The sequence below is a fragment of the Alligator sinensis genome, unplaced genomic scaffold (assembly GCF_000455745.1).
Source record: "Alligator sinensis unplaced genomic scaffold, ASM45574v1 scaffold480_1, whole genome shotgun sequence".
Taxonomy (NCBI): Eukaryota; Metazoa; Chordata; order Crocodylia; family Alligatoridae; genus Alligator; species Alligator sinensis.
Genome location: NW_005842462.1, coordinates 163,358 through 182,831, shown reverse-complemented (window position 1 = coordinate 182,831; position 19,474 = coordinate 163,358). Strand labels below are relative to the sequence as shown.

General features: G+C 45.1%; 1 protein-coding gene across 1 annotated transcript in view; it reads left to right on the top strand.

Moving 5' to 3' along the window:
- Positions 1–19,474, top strand: part of LOC102376224 (piezo-type mechanosensitive ion channel component 2-like) — a 518,739-nt gene that overhangs the window by 388,022 nt on the left and 111,243 nt on the right. Inside the window, 4 exon segments of the mRNA XM_025212438.1 lie at positions 3,737–3,897; positions 4,701–4,877; positions 5,065–5,190; positions 10,213–10,413. Coding sequence (XP_025068223.1) covers positions 3,737–3,897; positions 4,701–4,877; positions 5,065–5,190; positions 10,213–10,413 — 665 coding nt within the window.

Genomic DNA, 19,474 nt, shown 5'->3' with positions numbered 1-19,474 from the left:
GGCTACTCCTGCAGCCCTCAACAGCTCAGCAAATACTCATTAAGTGGCCCTACAGCCAAAATAATTGCCTACCCCTAGTCTAAATAGACAAGACAAAAGAAGAGTAGGGGAAAGGGGATGGAAAGAGAACAGAGTTATGGTCAACATTTCAGTCTTTCTATAGGGAGAGACTTTGGATTCTGCAAAATACTTCACAAATATCTATTACAGTAAAATGGCTCCTTCCAAAAGAATATGTATTTATCTGTGAGACTTGATTCTTTTTAGGTATTTCAACAATGGATTCTGTGTGTGGAATACAGTGTTCAGCCATACACTAGCATGGTGTTATTTTTTCTGTTGCTACATTCATCATCAGGAATCCCTTGCAGTCGAGAATGACTGTCTTCCATGACTGTTCTTTATCTATGGGTCTGAAGATGGCTGATGAGGCCAATCCAGGATCAACAGTCTGTATCAACTTGGGCACATGTTTCTGTGTGGGGTGGGTGACTCTTGTTTCAGTCTGTGGCATGCTGTTTCTGCCACTCCTTCTTTTCCACATCCTGTTGTCATCATAAGGTTTCAAATAAAATTTTAAATGCATTTCAAATGCATTTTTCCTGCAGCTGGTGAGCAGTGAAGATCTTATCTGTTGTGCTTCTTGATGCCCTAAAAATAAACTGAGATTCCAGGAGGAACTCTTCAGCAAGTAGAAAGAGATGGTTCAGGAGGTTCTCTCAATGATCTTTCCTGTGGTGGACAGTAAAGTGATCCCTTGGTAATTTCCTCAGTTGGACTTGTCTCCTTTCTTTAAGATTGTCAAAATCACAGTGTCACTGGGATTCCCTCATCATTTTGGATTCTTAGGATGAAGCTGTGATGTGAGCTCCTATCCCCCCTGCTTGAAAATTTCAGCAGGGCTTCCACCTGTTCTAGCTGCTGTGTCATTCTTCACCTGCTTGATGGCTTTCCTCACCTTGTCAAGAGTTAGAGGGATTCTGAGATTATCTCTGACTTGGTACTGCAGGATGGAGTTCAGACCACATTTGTCAATAACAGAATCCTGCTTGAGAAGGTCTTCAAAATACTCCTTCCAATGGGCATTGATGGCTCCCCTTTCCTTGATCATGTCGCCTCTATTTTTAGGTCTCAAAAGGGTTGGTTGGCATCTGAGCGCTCAACCCATAGATGGCTTTGGTGGCAGTGAAAAATAGTGCATATCGTGGATGTCAGCAAGATGTTGAATCTCCTTTTCCTTATGTTCCCACCATCCATTCTTCATATCACAGATCCTCCTTTGGACCTCTCCCTTGACTTGTTGGTGATTCAATTTCTTTTTCTTGGAGTTATGTCATTCTGCCAAGCACCAAAGGCCTTGCATTTGTAGTCAATCAACTCTTGGATCTCCAAGTCCTTCTCATCAAACCAATCTTGATGTTTCCTAATACAGAATTCAAGTTCTCTTCACAGGCGCTTATGACAGTGGATTTGAAGGCACCCTGAATTCTCCCATTCTTGTTGTTTGGAATTTGCCAGTTTTTCACTGAGGCACTGGTGAAAGAAGTCTCACTTGATTGGGTCCTTGAGTCCTTCAACATTGGTCTTGCATCAGCATTACTCCTGCTGCAGCCATAGTTTGGGAGCCAGTTTAAGTGACATAACTGAGTGGATGAGCTGGTGATCAGTCCAGCAACCATAGGCTCCTATCACAGCTCAGTTGAAGTGGACATCTTTGCAGTCCTGACACAAACAATGAAATAGTCAGTTAAGTGCCAATGCTTAGGTTGCAGATGTTCCCGTGATGTCTTTTGCTGGTTTTTCTGGCAGAACAGGGTGTTGGTGATGATGAGTTAATATTCTGCACATTTGGCTGGGAGAAGTGCTTTGTCCAAGCCCTAGTGACCTTCTGTAACTGCTGTCTTTATGCCAGTTCATGACTAAGAGCTTCCAGATGATCACAAGCCTGCCTCTTTCATCACTAGCTGGTCCCCAAAGGGCTTGAAAAATGTGCTGGAAAAGCTGTTTTTCTTGGAAGACGCCTGTGCATGATTTCTTTTATCATGGAGAAGCTGCTGCATTTCAGCTTCCACACACTTCTTGACGGAACAGGACCTTGATCCAATGGAAAAGAGGCTAAGACAATTGAACATCTCATTCTGTTGCAACCTTCATCTCCTTTTGCAGCCCTTGAGACACTAACATTTTCTTCCTCCTGCTTGACCTGTACTCGCCATATCACAGCACTGTCAAAGGATCTATGTGGCTTTTTCAGGAGGGAAAGCATTACTATCTGCTGCCCCCCCCAATCCTGGTGGTGTTGCCACTGCTTGGTCCATGACTGCTTACTCATCAGAGTTACGCCTACTTATTGTATAGCTAACCTTTCCTGGAGGTCATTCCACTATCTGCCACGTGTGGATGCACTGGATAGCAGTTCATTACATTACAATATTGCTGTATTACAGCTCTTTGAAATATCTTTTTAAGGGTGGCCCATATGATGGAACATAACCTTTTGTATATAGAACCTTCAGCTCAAGACTGGCTGAAATGTATGATGACAAAACATACCTATGCCTACTTGGCTAAGGGGGAAAACCCCCACTGGTGGCTATTCACTCCCCTGGAGCCCAGCTCACCAAGCTGGGATCAGCTCAGTCCCGCCCCTTCCCCAGCCTCCACCTCTGAGGGGTTGGGGAGGAATGCACTGGCCCAGGCTGTAACTTACTCCCCCCAGCCTGGCATGGTAGGGGGCTTGGAAGACCCACTGGGAGCCTTTCACTCCCCTGCATCCTGGCTTTTCACTCCCCTGCATTCTGGCTCACTAGTCTGGGATCAGCTCAGCCTGTGAGAGTTGAGGGGTAAAGGGGTGAATGCACCAGCCCAGCTGGGCACTGGCCCCCCAGCTAGGGTCTGCCCAGTGTGGGGAGATGGGGAAGCCCCCATTGGGGCCTTTTCACTCTCCTGCAGCCCAGTTTGCCAGGCTGGCATGGGCTTATCCCTGCCTCCTTCACAGCCTCCCCACCTGTGAGAGGCGGGAGGGTGAGGACGGGAACGCACCAGCCCGGCCTGGCACCAATCCCTCCCAGCCAGGATATGCCTGGCATGGGGCAGTGCAAGCCCCTACTGGAGGCCTTTCAGAACCCTGCAGCCTGATGACCCCTTCCCAGGGAGAGGGCAGGACTGAGCCAATCCCAGCCAGGCTCACCAGGCTGCAGGCTTATGAAAAGTCTTCATTGGGGGCTTTCACTGCCCCATGCCTGGTAAACCCTGGCTGGGGCGGTGGGGGTTGGTGCCAGGCTGGGCCAATGTGCTCCTCTCCCCACCTCTCAAAGGCAGGCGGGGTTGTGGGGGCAAGGCTGAGCTCATGCCAGCCTGGTGAACCAGGCTGTGAAGTGAAAAGCCCCGTGAGCCGGGATGCAGGTGAGAAAATGGTGGGGGCTTTTCCCCTTCTGTGCTGGGCAGACCCATGCTAGGGGGGCCAGTACCTGGCTGGCCCAGTGAGTTTGCCCCTCAGCCCCTGCCTGTCACAGTGAGAGAGAACATCTGTACTTAGCCATTGGGTTGGATCTGAGCTTCATTTGTCTTAATCTTTCCTCAGAAGTCAAAGTTGATTTTATTCTTTTTAATACCTCCTATTTTGGGGCCACAAGGTAAAAATCCTGTCCTTTTATTATCTACTAAAGAGAAATGTAGTCTTTTTTTATAAGGGCAAGGGTAGTTCTCAGTGATTCCATTTGGTTTGTCTTTTCAGATTTGAAAAACAAGTGGCATCTGGTGATTGACCGCCTCACAGTGCTCTTCTTGAAATTCCTGGAATATTTTCATAAGATGCAAGTTTTTGTATGGTGGCTTTTAGAACTTCACATTATCAAAATCGTTTCTTCTTACATCCTTTGGGTCACTGTGAAAGAGGCAAGTAAATGTGTTGTCAAAATCTTCTTCTCTTGGGACCTGTTGGCTGTGAAATGCCATATCCAAACTTTGGATCAGATCTTGTCCCAACCTTTCACTAAACAACAAACCTCACTTGGGTTGGGAACTCTGGCTGGACTTTTTAGCTGCTGATACTTTGTTGGCAGTAAAAATCCTTGTTACCCAACAGTCCTCCAGAGCTCTCCCCCCAAATTAGGTATTAGTTTGTAGGGTTTTTTTGTTTAACGGTTGAGAACCACCGTCATAATCCCTCTGCTTTTCTCCCTTCAGTCAACAGTACCTTTACAAATGAGTTAGAGAGACCAGAGCAGAATCATCAGAGGACTGTGTGATATGGTGTAGACAGTAACATAATTAGTGTGAGTTCCTTACCCCACAAAGCAGTCTTCTTGCTTTTCCTTCCACATGTGTTCCTTGTTACTTAAAAACAGCAGAGCCAGGGGTTGTCCCTTTGCATTTCGAACAGTATTTGGAGTGAGTATATTTTGTTTAGGTTAAGGGAAATAATAAAAGTTAGACTTGTTTCCAAGCTAACTGGCTATTTAGTTTCCCTTCAGTCATTAGCTGTTGCTATGTCTAAGTTGTATTGCATTTCTATCATTACCCTCCAAGCTGATGCAAATATTTATTTCTTTTCTTAGAATTTATTTGTGGTCCTTTGTTTTGAAGGATTTTTTGCTTTATGCCATCTATAAAGTGTTCTCAGTATTAGGTGGCAAAAAGTCTTCTGGTCTTCTGGCTGCTCTCAGTAACTTCTTTTTCTTCCATCTTTTTATCACCAGGTGTCTTTGCTTAACTTTGTATTTGTGATTGCCTGGGCTCTTGCTTTGCCATATGCTCAGCTTCGCTCATTGGCATCAAGTATCTGCACTGTTTGGACATGCGTGATTATCATCTGCAAAATGTTATACCAGCTCACATCTATTAATCCTGCCACCTTTTCCAGTAATTGCACAAGGGTGAGTAGTTGTGCTTACAAGAAAAGGTTTAAGTGCTAAGGAAGCACTTCATAGGTTTCCTTTTTCTCTGTCCTTTCATTGCAGTGTTCAACTGACATGTTTCTGCTGAGCTGTTGTGGTTCCTGCCCTCAGTGGCCATGGAGAAAACAGAACTAAAAAAATAAAATCTTTTTTTTTTTCATTTTAGCCTTGGGAAAATGAAACTAATGCAAAAAAAGAAGAGCTAAAATCATCAGTCCTCTACAGTGGGCCTGTCGATCCAGCAGAATGGGTTGGATTAAGAAAGTCCGATACCCTGCTTGTATACTTGAGGGTAACCACTTTGTGATTTATTGTCTCTTACTGTTGATTGAACTGTCAGAAAATGTCATTCCACTGACTGTAATCTACAGGGTAGGGAGAAGGATGGTTGTGAACAGTAGAGGGCAAATGTGCTATCATGGAGAATCTTTGCAGGGCTAAACTGGAAGAGTCCATACATGATTTGAGATAAACTGAATGTAGAATCATCACTTTCTTGCTCTGCTACAGATTAAACGCATGAAAAGAAATTTGATATGCAAGATTTTTGAGAAGCAAAATATACATATATTTAGTTATAGAAGGTTTATGATAAATGGCTCTAAATGGTAGTACATTTCACAGGCAGGGTTTTTGTTGTTGTTGTTATTTTGTTTTTTAAAAAGAACATTTTAGCCCTTAGCAAAAGCTTGAAAATGGTAATTACATTAGAAAATAATCCTTGCTTTGGATATCAGTAATCCAGTGCTGGCATTTTAGCTTTTTGCTTGATGCAGATAATGTGTATTTTGTTACTCCTATGGGGATTAAACATTTATTTAATGTATGATTCCCATCAGATTAAAGAGTCTCTTAAATCCTTCACTTTGACTTACAGTAGTTCACTTTTCTTAGGGAATGGGTGAAAAAAATATAATTGAGTCAGAGCAAGCAGATTTTGACCAAAGTGTAGGTTTAAACATCACATTCTCCACAAGAGATTGTTTATATGGGTTCCATTTCTGGTGCAAGTGCTCTCTGCATGGACAGATGAGAATAGAGATCCAAATGCATCCAACAGTGGCTGTTGGTTGTTTTTCTACCCCTTATGCTATCAAGCCATGCAAACCCAAAACATAACACAAGCAAAGAAACCAACTCCCATTAATTTTTTCTCACTACCCTGCCTGAGAAAGGGAGCATGCTTGCAGGGCTGGTTAGGTGTTTTCAGTTCTAGTAGGTTTACCTTTGTAAAAAGTGAATAGTTTAGAAGTAGCCTTGTATTGTCATAGCTAGGATTTTGACAGATTTAGTCATAGTTTGGAGATTTGTTTGGGTTGTTTTTTTTCTCTAACATAGAATAATTTAGTCCTATGCTAATCCAAAAAGCTTTTTCAGTAAATAGGTCTGTCATGGCCCTGGACGACAGTATCGTTTTCCTTTGGCTGAGTAACACCTTAAAGGGCAAGTGTTCCTCACAAGAAACGTTGAGAGAAGTCTAAATAGAAGTTTTAAAATTATTCCTCTTTAACAAATCAATGAGAATCTTTGGGGAAAGTTGAGAATGTCAAAATCTTTGGGCATTTACAGACATGCTCTGGGAATGGTGGGGCAGTGCTTGAATTAGAGTGGCTCCGAGAGCCACTCCAATTAGAGTGCCCAGAGCATCATATGTATCAGTGTCCCTGCACTGAAAAATGGTGGCAGGGGTGCTTTAACTATAGCTCATTGAACCAGCTTTAGTTTAAGTGCCCCCACCGCCATTTTTCAGTGCAAGGACGCTGATACACATGACACTGGAGTCTGCTGAAGCACTGTAATTACCACACTGTAGGAGACTTGATTAATCAAGTCTGCTCTGACACATTGTAATTAGAGCGCATCAAAGCAGGCTCTCTGCACATTTATGGGTGCCCTTTGGTGCCTGAGTTTTTAATGCTGGCATCACCAACATCCCCTGTATTTATCCCTCATACTTTTTAATCACTGCAAGTTACTTTGATGCTTAAGACAACAGTTACTAGCTCATGGTCAATAGCAGCCTATATGGCATCAAGAATTTGACCATTCCACTCCTAGCTGAGTCTCCTTTTTAGGCTTTTTCAGAGCTACTAGTGGGATACCAAAGACTGCCTTGGCAAAGTTAGGCAGTGTTCTCTGATAGAGGAGCCTTTCAGTCTAAGAAGAAATTTCACTCTCCTGGTATGTACCTCCATGGTGTCATTCCACATACCATTATTTATTTATTTATTTGTTAGATTTACATGCTGCACTTCCCAACAAGGGCTCTGACTTGCTTACAGTAAGAGGGGGGAAAAAACTTATAAATCAAGAGAATGTAAAAGAAAGCAAATCAAGAGAATAAAATAATATATAAAAGCAAGCAGGAAATTAAAATTAAATATTTTCTCCCATCACCCATCTTTTCCCCAGCTTTCCCTCACCACCACCAGTATCACATCTTAGCCTTGCTTTCTAAACACCAGCCCAGACAGGAAAGTCTTGTACTACTTTTGGGAGATGTCCAGGCTTGGACTCTGGCAGGTCTCAAGGTGGGGAGGCAGCCCCAGAACTGAAAGGCAACTGCTAAGAACAACCTAAAATGCATTTTCACCAAGCAAATTTGATGCATTGAAGGTCTTGAAGGAGGCTGGCCAAAGCTTCCAGCCCTGCTGGCTCCCTTGGTCTCTTCAGCACTCTAAACATTTTTCCCCATCTTCTTTAAAGGCTAGATAGTTTTCTCTGCTGCTCCAGAGCAACAATAACTTCAGCACATTATGCAGCCTTTTGATAGAGACTTTTTTACCTCAGTGAATTCACCAGTTTATATTTCAGCATAAGTATATACCAGCTCGTATATAATTTTCATTATTGAATAAAGTTATGACACCTCCTTTTTTTTCTCCAACAAAAGAATTTATTCATTCCAAGAATTCCAGATCCACCATCTTATACAGAGAGGTGATTTGTCTACAGTACAGTTATATTCTGCATAACCTAACAATATCTGCAGTTCATCTTTCAGATCTTCAAAATACACTGCCAGTATATGTCACAAAACCCTGAATAGAGTGTTAGCAAGTTTCAATTCCACTTATGGTGTTTCCACAAAGGCCTGTTTGGAATGAAGCACAAAAAGAAATGCAAGACATTCTGCTCTAGAAAGGGACAAAGTCCAAGTTCTCAGGGAAATACCTTCCTAATTCCACAAATTTATGGCCTATTTTATGTACATTGAAAAATATACATAAAATGGGCCATAAGTGCCTTTGGTTCCCTGGGCATTAAAGAAGCCCTTGTCATTCTGAAACTCCAGCATAGCCAAAACAATACTAGTGAATGAAATGGAAGAGCTTATTACTCTTTCCTCCTATCACTCTAACTCTCTTGCCCCACATGATTGGCCAAAATGATAGGGTCATTCTTTACCCAGACCTAACCTCATTATATCGTGGAAGGTGGAAGCAGTCTGGCATTAATAGGCTTTAAAAGAATTTGTTCCATGGGTGTACAAAATATTTTTGCTCAAAGCAGGAAACAAACTGCTAGAAATACATATACTACAAAAAGGAAGGATTTTTCCGTGTTGTCATCTCAGCACAATTTATCCTCAGCAAGGGACTTTGATCCCAATATGCTAGAATATTTGCTATCTTTGAAAAACCTTTGAGCTGTCAAGAAAGCTCAGTGTGTGTTCATCTGGCAGCTGTTTCATCCACCAGTTCCACTCATCCTTTAGTTTTTAAAAAGACTTCGATTTTTTTTTACTTGAAACCAGAATCTCCTCTGTCCTGGGATCCTGATGGACCCTCCCTTCAAAACATTATCTTCATGTTCACAACTCCATTCATCTATGAAGAAAATATTTCATGCAGCAGTAACTTCAGAGCAAAGAATTTATGAATCACAGGCTCTTACCTCTGGACCACCATTTATAGTTTTTAATGAGAACAAAGTAATGTTTAAACCATATCCTACATTTCTTCCAAATGTGGGCTCAGTTTTTCATTTAAATGCACTTATACATTTACCTAATTTTTCCAAAGCCTCATTCATCCAAGGGTGAAACAGCCTGAATATATCCTTCAGGCTCTAACTCTGTACTTGAATAGAATGAGACCATTCAGAATATCCCTTGGAGCTCTGCACTGCTGAAGATCAAGTGGCTTAATCCCAGAGAACTTGTAAATGAGTGTTGGTTTATATTAAAATAGTAGATGAGATAGCTAATTTAGAACTCCTTCAGGCATACTAGGACCTAGTGACCTCCTTCATTCATACATATTCGTTTATTGTTCAAGCATCATTCATACACCTCATTAGGTAGGACTGAGATACAGCTGCTGTTTGCTTAGATGTATTATACCCTCATCCTTTATTCATGTATTGTCTGAGTCACCAGAAATGGAAGACATATAAACAAGGACTTGAAAAGAAAACCAAGGTCTTACCTGCTGTTCTTACCTACAAAGAAACAGGGTATTCTGTTTTTCCCATGTATAACACCATAGGCAAAATGCCAAACCTCTGGAAGTAGGACTATGAGAACAACACACTTAGTCACAATATACCAGAAATCTGTAGTTCTTACAGATATTTATCAAACATTTCCATTATTCTCCTTGTGCAAATACATTAGCGACATTGCAGATTTTCAGTGGAAAACGTCTCAGAACGTCTCACGTATTCAGTGAGAAATATTTTATACCATCTGGCCATGAGGATAAACAAAGTTTCTTTGTAGTCATAGAAGCAAACAAAAAAAACCCTCTGAAGCACTTTACTGTACAAATGAACTCCCCATTTAAAATAAACTCTTTAAAATTAACAATAGATTGTTTAATCACTACATTGAGCTCAGTGCTATGGAAGATACAGAATGGAGGAACTATACAGTCTGAAACAGGGAAAGTGATAACTTATTTTACTTTCCCACTCCTCCACAGGATAGGTCCCCTAGCTTTTTAAACAAAATGAGTATTTTTAAGCATTTTTAGGTGCAAATATTTGCTAAATTACAGTACATTGGGGTGTTCTTATTTTGTTTTAATTTCAGCTGTAATTTAAATAACAGTACATTTTTGTATCATAGGAGTCTGAAATGATGATAACCATTTAAAGATCTGGTGAAGTAAGCTCTCTGCTTACGAAAGTTTATGCTATACATGTCTGATTTAGTCTCTAAAGATGCAAATCTACCCTACCTTCTGCCTGACTTCAGACTAATATGGCTAATAATTTGTGCTTAAAATAAAAATAATAATAAAAAAGGCTTTCTAGACCTTTACGGTTTTTTTATTCTTCCTTAATCTTCTTTTCATTGCTTCTTTTGTAGAATAATTTACTGATGCTGGCTATTCTAGCCTTTGAAGTTACAATTTACCGGCATCAGGAGTACTACAGATGTCGAAATAATCTTACTGCACCTGTGACTAAAACCATTTTCCATGATATTACAAGAGTGCATTTGGACGATGGAATTTTAAACTGTGCCAAGTATTTTATAAATTACTTCTTCTACAAGTTTGGTTTGGAGGTAAATAATATATTCATTCTGCTAAGTTGAAGTTCTACTAATTTTATTAGTTTTTTTCTTGGAGACCAACTTAGGAAGCTATGACAACTGAATGCTTCTCCATCCCTCACTTATACCAGGCCCTGGCAGTCTCCATTCTCTGACCACATCAGCTTTTTCTATCATTTTCCTTTTTTTCTGCCTTGCTGTGTTTTATATGTTTCTGTTTTACTCCTTGTTTTTCATTGTTCTGTTCTGATTTTAACTCATTGGGAGCTCTGCACTATTCAGGGAGGGATTGGCAAAGTGAATAGCAACAGATGTTATGCATATAATTGAGCTGAGAGAAGAATCTGGGGCTGGCAGGCTGTTGGCTATGATGAAGTATTTGTTAGCTACTCTTGCAATCAATGGCACTCAGGACTGCAGAAGTTGGGATGGAAGGCAGGTGGCTTTGAAAGCACCACATTACAGGAAACCCTTGCTATTCATGGGTATGGCATTCGCAGTTTCAAATATTCGCGAATGCCGAACCCACATTTTAAATACACATTATACACTTACAGGAGCTGCTTGGGAGCTCCGCACTTGCTGCCACCGGGCTTCTGGCATCACCGCCGGAGCTGTACCCCCCTCCCCCTCCGGCTGCTGGGGGCACTGCGTTCATGAATGCAGTGCCTTATTTGTGGATTTTGCCATTCGTGGAGAATACGAGAACATATCCCCCACGAATGGTGAGGGTCACCTGTATTGTTCTTATTGTTGGTGTTATTGTTACTGTTAGGCCCCACCTACACATTACATTTAATCACATCTTAAATTGTCACCCGGCCACACCTTCAGTCAATTATTGGTGTGATAAAAAATGGAATAAGCCACAAAGTTATTCCTCAAACTATGTGGAATAACTTTGTAGCCCTTTACTATCACGCCGGTAATTGAACATGTGGCCAGGGGCCCCTGTGGCTGAACTGGCACCCATTAAAGGGATGCATGGGCAGTGGGCCATACCTCTGTCCCAGGGCCCTGGCCTTACACTGTCAACAACCTACAGTCCCACCCACCTGTCCCACTCCCAGATGCCACTTCCCACCTGCTTGCAGCCCCATCCATCCACCTAGCTGAGTGCACCCTGCCTGTGCAGGTCCTGGGCTGGTCTCCATGGAGACCCTGCCTGCTCACTCCATCCACCACCCCCAACAGTGGGTGTGGGGTGGACAAACCAGGGTACCAAGGCAGTGGGGCTGGGTTCAGCGGTGGGGGGTGGAGACTGGCAGTGGCCACAGGAAGGAACCACTACTTTGGGGGCTGCCAGGAAGCAAGTCCAGCCACCACGCTGCCTCAACCCCACTGCAAATCCAAAGACAGTGGGACTCATGTTGCCCCACATGTCTAGGCTGAGCAGGGCCAAGGGACCATATTTTGCCTACCCCTGAGTTAATACATGCTAAGTGTAGTATGTAACAACTCCTAAAAATAATTAAGCAGCAAAGCCACCTCAGAGCAATTTTTCTGGTTTGCCTATAGCCAGTATATTGTCTGAACAGTTTCTGAACTCACTGTCTCTGGGCGCTTGTACATGTGACAAAATTTACCCTTTCTTGTATTTCAACAGTTACAGTTTGCACTTGTGGGTTTTCCTGACATTTTAAAAGTCTTCTTGGAGTTCTAAATTAGAACGCATCCTGCTGTAGTTTAGTGTGGGTCACCATGAATTAAATTGTGTCCATGGATTCATCATGTGCAAACAGAAATGCACTCAAAGATGTATAATGTACCCCTTTGTCCACCAGATAACACTGCAACTTTTGTGTAGTTCACCCCTTTGTCCATCAGATGTCACTTTGAATTGCAGATAGGAGGTGAAGAGGTTAGTTGCTGTGTTTCAATAATTGGGTGTAATGCATTTCTTTGGGTGCCAGGTGTTGCATGCCAGATGCTGTGGTCCAGCCAGCCTGATATAAATCAACGTTTGTTCTCCTGTACAGACACCCCCTCCTCACCACTCACTCCCCTGGCCATGCTCTGGCCAGAGTGACAATGGCATCGATGGCCGCCCATATTAAAAGAATAAAAAGTTTTTTACATAATTAACCTTTACTGATTTATTAAGGATAACTTCATAACAAATCAACTGTTACAGAATTTTCAAGGTAAGTATTAGCAAGAAGTAGTACTCATCAACTTTTTGAACCTCAGGCAAAATGCAACAAATTTAATTACAAGGCCTTTTTCACAAGCACATAATAACCATAGGCATTGCTCATGCTTCAATCAACAAACAGGCAATGACCACTAATTAGCAATACTTAGCTACTATCATTACGCGTAAGTAACACTGCTTTTTTACGTCTCTGAGTTGTACTGCCTTTCTCTCTCCCTTTCTCATGAATACCTCCTGCTGCATTGCCTGGCCACTACTCAGTCACAGATTCAATGTGCGTGTCTTGCTATGTCCCACAACCACACTGTGCAGGTACAGATGACGCTGACAGTCTTATCTGTCTGGGCATCTTAGATGTCTGGGCATCATTCTCAGCCTTTCTACATGGTCTGCATTTTTTGACAGCAGCAACATACCTAGTGGAGCTGAAAACCAAGGAAGGAATAAATGTGGGGGATTATTGTGTGCTCTGAGAATCAGGTGAGCAAATAAGAAGTGTTCTGCAAAACCCACCAAGAAGGGCTTGTGTGCCTGCCTGCCTTTCCAAGTTGTTGGACTGCAGGCCCTGAAGGGCTGCAAACAAGTCACTTGCATAGCCTCTGTGCTTTGCGTTGACCTTCACCTTTGTGCACAACAATCCAATTCCCCCCAGCTGTCACTTAGTTGTCAACTAAATTAACACCCCCCCGCCACCCCCACATCTTATGCCAGTTAACTGCAGTCCTCCAACCCACCCCCCTCACATCATGGGCCAGCTTAATGTCAGTTCAGATGTCAGTTCCCCATGGATTTACATACCAGTTGTGGAGGACAATGTCCCTGGTCTCTCCTCTTTGGTGAACTCACCAAGGTCCAGTTCTAGTGAACTGCCATTGTTTTCCTCGCTTGAGGCAGCAAGACTCTCAGTAGAACCCATGGTTGGCGAGCTCTCAGGAGTGGAGGATGGCCTGGATACCTCTATTCATCTCTTTGCTTGGTGTTCTAGTACTTCCATTAATGGTTGGAGGTACCAATAGTGCAGCACATTATGCATGGACATGACATTCTGATGAGCTCTTGCTACTCCATGTCAGAAAGCAGCACTCATATTCTTGGACTTCACCCTGTACTGGAATGCCATCTTGTGCCCCTGCTAGGCACATCTCCCACACCAGGCTCTTAGTTTCTTCATGGGACCAAGTGGTCCTAGTCTTACGCACCCTGGTAACCTCTCTCTCCCCCTGGCCTGCTGTCTTCTCTCCTCGGCCTCAGACATCTTGGATCAGTAAGGGGTACCCATACCCAGGCCCCTGTGCCCTCAATTTATAGAACTCTTGCTAAGCAGGTCAGGAAAAGTTCACTCCCTGACCCTCATTTTGGTGCAAAAGGTTTGTACAGCAGACAGACATGCTAGCACCGTCCTGGCAACTTTGCTTCTTTTGTCCGTACTTTTTTGCAAAAAGGGTGCCTAAAATCTGTGTAGGTAAAAAAAAAAAAAATGAGCCATGTACTGATGGGTATGCCAAGGAGGGCCACCCATAGGGTCTCTTTTTTGCCATGGCACAACAGAGGGCTAGCCACAAGTCGCCCATGTGTCAAGGCACTGGTCTCTGCTCACAGTCTCTGTACCTGGTGAGGCAGCAAGTCAAGATACGAATGAATGAATGTTAACTATATGGCATGTCCACCCAAGGGAGGACAAGGAGGAATGCTCCTAAACTGTTCTAGAGGATAGTTTTAGGTTGGATGTAAGGAAGAACTTATTTACTGTAAGGGTGACCAGAACCTGGAATACACTACCAAAGGTGGTTTTGCGATCCCCAACCTTGGAAATCTTCAATAGAACACTAGACAAATGCCTTCCTGGGATCATTTGATCTCAGCTGTGTTCCTGCCCTGAGTAGGATGCTTTGAACTGGATGATTTTTTCAGGTCCCTTCCAGCCCTTACTTTCTATGAATCTGTGATTCCTAACCCACTATTCATCAAGCGTGTCAGCTGAACACTGTGAAGTGGTCTCGCTCACACATTGTCCACCATGCATGATGGGACCATGCATGACAGCAACCAGCATGCAAACAAGGTTTGTGCTGGTTCTGTCAAGTCCAAGCGCATCATGATTAGCAAGGGAACACTGACTTCTTCCCACCCACCCTTGTGCCCATTACTCCAACAGTGGCACAAAATTAAGAACTGCTTCTTGGCTTTGAGTGCTTTATTTTGCCCTTTGAACAATCGTGCAGTTCTCCAATTCCAAGACTGCACTCATTGGGAGAATACTTTTCCCCATGTAAGCCACTGCTTTCCCCTTTTACTTTGACTGGGTAATACAGAGGCCAGACTTGAGGCTTCTGTCTGTGCCAATGCCAGGGATGGGGCAGGTGTGATCACGGTTGGTCATGGGGAGGGGCAGAAAGAAGGGTCAGGCAGGGGTCCCTGGCACCGGTGTCTGGGTCAATGGGTCAGGGGGTCTGGGGTAAAGGTTCTTATTCTCAGATCGACTCCCCACAATCCTGCACCATTGCTGGATGATGACAGGCAATTATGCATAGGGTGCTCATAGGCACCAGTGAAAACTGCTACTGTTGCATGTAACAGTGAGCCCAGGGCTCTCTGTTACTTTAAGAGCAAAAGCATCCTAGCCAGGGAGCACTACAGACTAGGCAGAGCACTGCAGCTGCAGGTCACAGGGGCAACAGGCTAATGGAGCAATTAGTAGGCACATGTCTGTAGTTTGCTGACTGGATATAGGCAGGGCCCTGGGAGCTTATAAGCTCAAGGTTGGGGCTAGCAGAGGAGGCTCTCCCTGGCTGCCACAGGAGAAGTAGCTCCTGCCCAGGACAGCCACCCAGGGATGCTGGGCTAACTGTTGGCTGCCTGTAGGAACACTGACGCTCGGGGAGCTCACAAAGAGCCTATGCTGGAAGGTACACTAGCACAAGGGGTGAAAGAAGGTTTCACCACTTAAAGGGACAGAGGACTGCTTTCTCTGTTGATTATGTTACAGCCCAGAGGCCTATGATTTATGTTATTGTTTTACCGTTGGTTTGGGATAAGGCTGCAAGGGGAAGTAAGGAGGCCTCATTAGTGTCCAGGGGGAACTTGCCTGTCTTGAGCCCTGCCAGGGGCAGGCACAGGACTTGAGCCCTTATTGAGCTCAGAGAAGCACCAGAGAGGGGGCAGGGGCCCTGCACCAGAGAGGGCACAGCCACACAGAGACAGGGGCCCAGCAGACAGGGGCCTGGTGACTAGAAGGGACAAATGAAGCTAGTGCTTCAAAGCTAAGTCTGATTCAGTGGGCCTAGGCTAGAAGGACTAGTGAGATTAAAGGGGCAGAGGCTAAAGTCCCAATAGAGGGAATGACATACACTGGTGAGGCATGGGAGATTAAAAGGGAGGATTTTGAGCCATGCAATTAGCCTTAAGGTGTTGAGTGCTCTGCTGGTGCAGTTGACTACAGAGGCTTAGCCAGGGACCTGAAACCAGTGGGACTGAGGCCTAGCGAAGGTCTGTGGGCAGCCTCCCTATTTTATTTCCATCAAGGCATGGCAGGAAAGACAGGAGGACGCCCTAGGCAGAGCTAGACATGGTCACGGAGCCACCAGGGGGCATCACAGCCATCCCTGGGACCCCAATATGTTACACTGGTGCATTGGCCAGGAAGTTGGCCATGCGAGAAAGTGAGAGAACCTGTGGGTCAATGGAGAACAGGCAGGACACAGAAGAACTTGCACAGCAGAGCAGTTGGGGAAGGCATCAAAAGCAAAATGGCTGCAGAGATGGAGCAGCTAGTACAGGCGCTAATCAAGCAGCAGATTGCTGTGACTAAGCAGGCCTGAAAACAGGAGGAGTGGATCAGAGGGGTGGTCCAGTCACAGCTTCAGCAGGCTGGAATCCAGATGGTACCCAGCCACGATTTGCTGAAGCAAATAGTGCAGATGTTCCAGCATGTAAAAGAATAGATCCACAAGCTTGAACAGCCAAGTGCAGAGGCCCAGCAAGTTTGGATAGTGGTGTGGCAGAGCCTGTCAGAACACTTATCTATCTAGGGGTTTGAGCTCCCAAGCAGCAGGAGGAAAGCAGTATTGGAAGCTGACCATGTAGCTATGCTGGCACATGAGCTGTTGCAGGTGCAACTCTTTGCGGACAACATGGGTGGACAGGCAGATCACCTGCAATGGGAACTGGTGCTAGAAAGCCAAGCTTGTGAGCAAGCTTTCAGAGGTCACCTCCCTGAGACAGCAGATGCTGACAAGATGCAAGGAAAGAGCAATGAGTTGAAAGGCTTGTTTCAGTTGTTGAAAAGCAGCTGAGGCTCAGAGCAGGAAAGGAATAAAACAGCTAATAGCAGCAGAGGCAGGAAGAAGTCAATGGTAGAAAGCAAAGCTACAAGCCCTCCAAGACAGAGTGGACATTCTTGCCTCTCAGACTGAGGGAACAGACTCTGTCCCAAAGTATGAAAGCCCTGACAATTCAGGGAAAGGGAAAAAGTAGAAGATACTGCACAAAATAATCATCAATATAACTGCAGCAGGAGGTGCAGGACTGGCAAGAGAAGTGCATACAGAGTGAGAAGCTCTTGTATATGTTGAAGGAAGACCTCACTAGTACCCAAGCCCTGGTGCAGGAACTGATGCCCACTGCATATTTATATCATTATGGACAGAGTGAGCAAGCAGCCTGGCCAGAAGAGCTTTCAAGAGGTAATCAGGACTTGGCTGAAGTCTGTGCACAGAGGAACAACTTGCAGGCAGAGAAAGCCAGCTGTGAGGAACAACTCACATTGCTTCATCAAGCCAACACTGAGCTGACCAGCAAAAACCTGTAACTGAGCACAGAGTTAGGATGAGAGCAGATGAGGTGTGACATGGGACTCCATCAGTTCAAAGAAGTTGCAGAGGGACTGAGAGTCCTTGCAGCACAGCTGGGAGAGCTGGAGAGAGCTCAGATGAAGCCGGCCATATCTCTACAACAGTGGAGTCAGATGCAAGAGGCAGGCAGAGAAACTGAGCCCCAGGTTGAGGGGTCAGAAAACAAAGACCCACATAAGAGCCTAGAAAGAGAGGTGCTCCCAGAGACCTGCATTTCTGGGGAAAGGTCGCAGAAGGCTCCTGAAGCCATGGTAAATGGAGGCAGAAAAGATGCAAAAACCCAACCTCAGGCACAGCCCCAACCCAAAGGGCAACAGAGAGGAGAGGGGGCAGTGCTGGTTTCCATGACAATGGCTGTTAGGGAGAAGACCGTCTCACCCCAGAGGGATGTAGCAGTATTGAGGCACCAGGAGGGGACCTCAGAGAAGGGACAACAGATGCTGGAGGTGAAAGCTGGTCCTCCTGCCCAGGCCCAAACTGGAGCCAAGGCTGCTTTGGTGAATCAGGACTCAGGCCAGAAGAAAAACAGAGATCACCTGAGTGTGAGCTGCCCAGCCCCAAGAAGGCCAGGTAAGCCTCCCGGAATTACTTGGGGTGAGGGCTGCTTTAGTGGGGTTTGTGGGCAGTGGGCATGTGACCCTACTTTTACAGCGGGCCTGATGCCCTGTGGTGAGCACACTTCCCTAAGAGGGTGAAGGGAGACAATGCCTCCAGGAGGGAGGAGAGACTATTAAAGGGGAGAATACCCTGGGATACAAAGCCACCAGGGGAACAGGCATACCCAGGCAGAAAAATTTCTGTGTGCCAGAGGTCATTCTAGCTATGAGGGGAACTCAGCAGCCAGTACAAAAATCTTGGATATAGACTGCAAGAACGAGCCAAGAGCTGATCCAGCCTGAGGTGGGAGAAATGAAGCCTACCCCAGCTCGGAAAGTAGGAGATGACAGACTGAGATCAGGACAACTCTGAGCGGCAGGAGGGTGTTTTTGGATAACCTCCCTGAGTGGAATAATTGGTGAACTCTCAAAGACCACCCAAGAAGGAAAACAGGGAGAGTCACATTTGTGGACTTATATATAAAGACTCTTGGAGGAGACCCAGTGGTCGAGCACTGGTTAAATGTAAAAATGAAGAAGCTGCCTAGGAAATAGCTGAGATCATCAGCTGTTGGGACCTCAGAGGAAGGACTGTGGACTGGGAAGGAACCCTGAATAGTCAAAGAGTCCTCAGGGACAGCAAGACTAAAGGCAGAGGGATCATGAGAGAGGTAGCCTGGGACCCGATGTTAGAAGGGAACATTGATAAGAGGTGGAGAGGCCTGTGCCTGCTGAGCTGGGATGAAGATTAGGGGGCACCAGGCTACAGTTGGACACCCCACACCTTTTCCTTGCCTATTGGCCCAAGGTATAAAGGGGAGGTGTGTAACAGTGAGCCTCCCAAAACCAACTTTGGTAGCTCTCTGTTTCTTTAAGAACAAAAGCAGCCTAGCCAGGGAGCACTGCAGACTAGGCAAGGCAGTGCAGTTGCAGGTCACCAGGGCAACAGGCACGTGGAGCAATTAGCAGGCACGTGTCAACAGTTTTCTGACCAGGCCCTGGGAGCTCATAAATCCAAGGCTGGGGCTAGCGGAGGAGGCTCTCCCTGGCTGCCATAGCAGAAGTCACTTGGAAGAACTGGATGCCTTTAAGTCGGCAGGCCTGGATGAGCTCCATCCAAGGGTGCTGAAGGCACTGGCCGACGTCATTGCAGAGCCACTGGTGGGAATATTCGAATGCTCGTGGCGCACGGGCCAAGTCCTGGAGGACTGGAAAAGGGCCAATGTGGTCCCCATTTTCAAGAAGGGGAGGAAGGAGGACCCGGGCAACTATAGGCCAGTCAGTCTCACCTCCATCCTTTGCAAAGACTTTGAAAAAATTATCAAGGCTCACATTTGCGAGAGCCCGGCAGGACAAATTATGCTGAGGGGAAACCAGCACGGGTTCGTAGCAGGCAGATCATGCCTGACTAATCTAGTCTCTTTTTATGACCAGGTTACGAAACGCCTGGACACAGGAGTAGGGGTGGATGT